The following is a 1,269-nucleotide window of genomic DNA, read 5'->3' on the forward strand; positions in this document are numbered from 1 at the left end:
AGGGTGAAGAAGTAAAGGAGAGGCTCCGCCGAGCGTAAGGAGAGGTACCGAAGGGCGCTCGGCATGAGGGTGGCCAGAGCGAGGCTCACCTGTGACGGAGACAGGGGGGGGCCGGAACGGATTCAGTCCTCGCGGGAAGCCCCGCGCACTGAGGACAACATTGTCGGTCCACGCTTCACCACACACGCACAGGCGCACCACACACACGTACATGGCTCGGGCACCACCACCCACAGTGTAGTGGTGCTCCTGCTCGCCTGTGCACACGCCCCCCAATGCCCAAACCCGCCAGAGGCGCGCGGTGCGCGTGCGGCCGCGCGCCGGCGCGGTCCGGTCGGGGGACAGAGCGATCCGCTCTCTGTCTCTCTGTTCAGACTGTTCTCTCGAGCGATATCTCGAGCGATCGAGGGGCGGGAAACGGCAAACGCGCTTACGCGCGCGCTGCGTGAAAGAGTCGAAAAGTACAAGTGAGACGGGCCGTCCACGGTCGACCGGCTCTCACGGGTGCCCGGGTCTCGGGCCCAGACGGGGACTGACTCGGCTCGCGCTGCTGCTGCCTCTCTCTCCCCCGTACCCGACCACTATCGCGTGCGCTCCCCCTCACAAGTGCCCCCTCGCGCGCGCCGTCGCGCGCGAGAGAAAGAGAAGAATAAAAACGTCTGCCTCGCAACGCGGCAAGGCGGGGGCACTGCAGAGTGCAGGACCGGCGCAGGCACCGGCAAGCGGCGGGTGGGAGAGGGAGCCGAGTGGGAAGGGGGCGGTCGGAGGAGGAGCGACTCAGCGGGCGTGGTCGAAGGAGAAGGCGTCGGGGGAGACGTCGAGCGCCGACTGCACCGAGGCGAGGATGCCCGCCTTGTGTGCGCGCGTGCGCGGCAGCAGCCGCTCGAACACAAACTCGGACGTCTGCCGCTTGGCCTTGTAGAAGTCGGGCTCCTCCGGGCCTCCGCGCGACGCGGCCGCCTCCATCTCGAGCCAGTGGGCGGCGAGGGTGACGTAGCCAGAGTACATCAGGTAGTCGACCGAGGAGGACGAAATCGCCTTTGCAGGGGGGAGGGGGGCGTGGGGAGGGGGGAGGGGGGGGGGAGCGGAGGCAGCGAGTGCTGCGGGCAGCATCCCCGCGCCTCCTTGTCCGACATCTCCCCATATCTCCCACATCTCCCCACATCTCCCGCGCCTCCTTGTCCGACGCAGCGCGCATCGCCACGCGGTACGTGAGGTACTGCCACTCCATAGAGTGATACAGCACGCTCCTACGGGGGGGGGGGGGGG

General features: G+C 68.2%; 1 protein-coding gene across 1 annotated transcript; it reads right to left on the minus strand.

The window, feature by feature from the left end:
• Nucleotides 1-777: 777 nt before the first annotated feature.
• On the minus strand, nucleotides 778-1,250 carry EMIHUDRAFT_125162 (hypothetical protein; the record flags this gene model as incomplete). Its single annotated transcript, XM_005758987.1, has 2 exons — nucleotides 778-1,038; nucleotides 1,154-1,250. Coding segments are annotated over 2 exons (358 nt in total), but the record flags the coding sequence as incomplete, so codon positions are not given.
• Between the last annotated feature and the right edge of the window lie 19 nt (nucleotides 1,251-1,269).

The sequence above is a fragment of the Emiliania huxleyi genome, assembly GCF_000372725.1.
Source record: "Emiliania huxleyi CCMP1516 unplaced genomic scaffold EMIHUscaffold_8294, whole genome shotgun sequence".
Lineage (NCBI taxonomy): Eukaryota > Haptophyta > Isochrysidales > Noelaerhabdaceae > Emiliania > Emiliania huxleyi.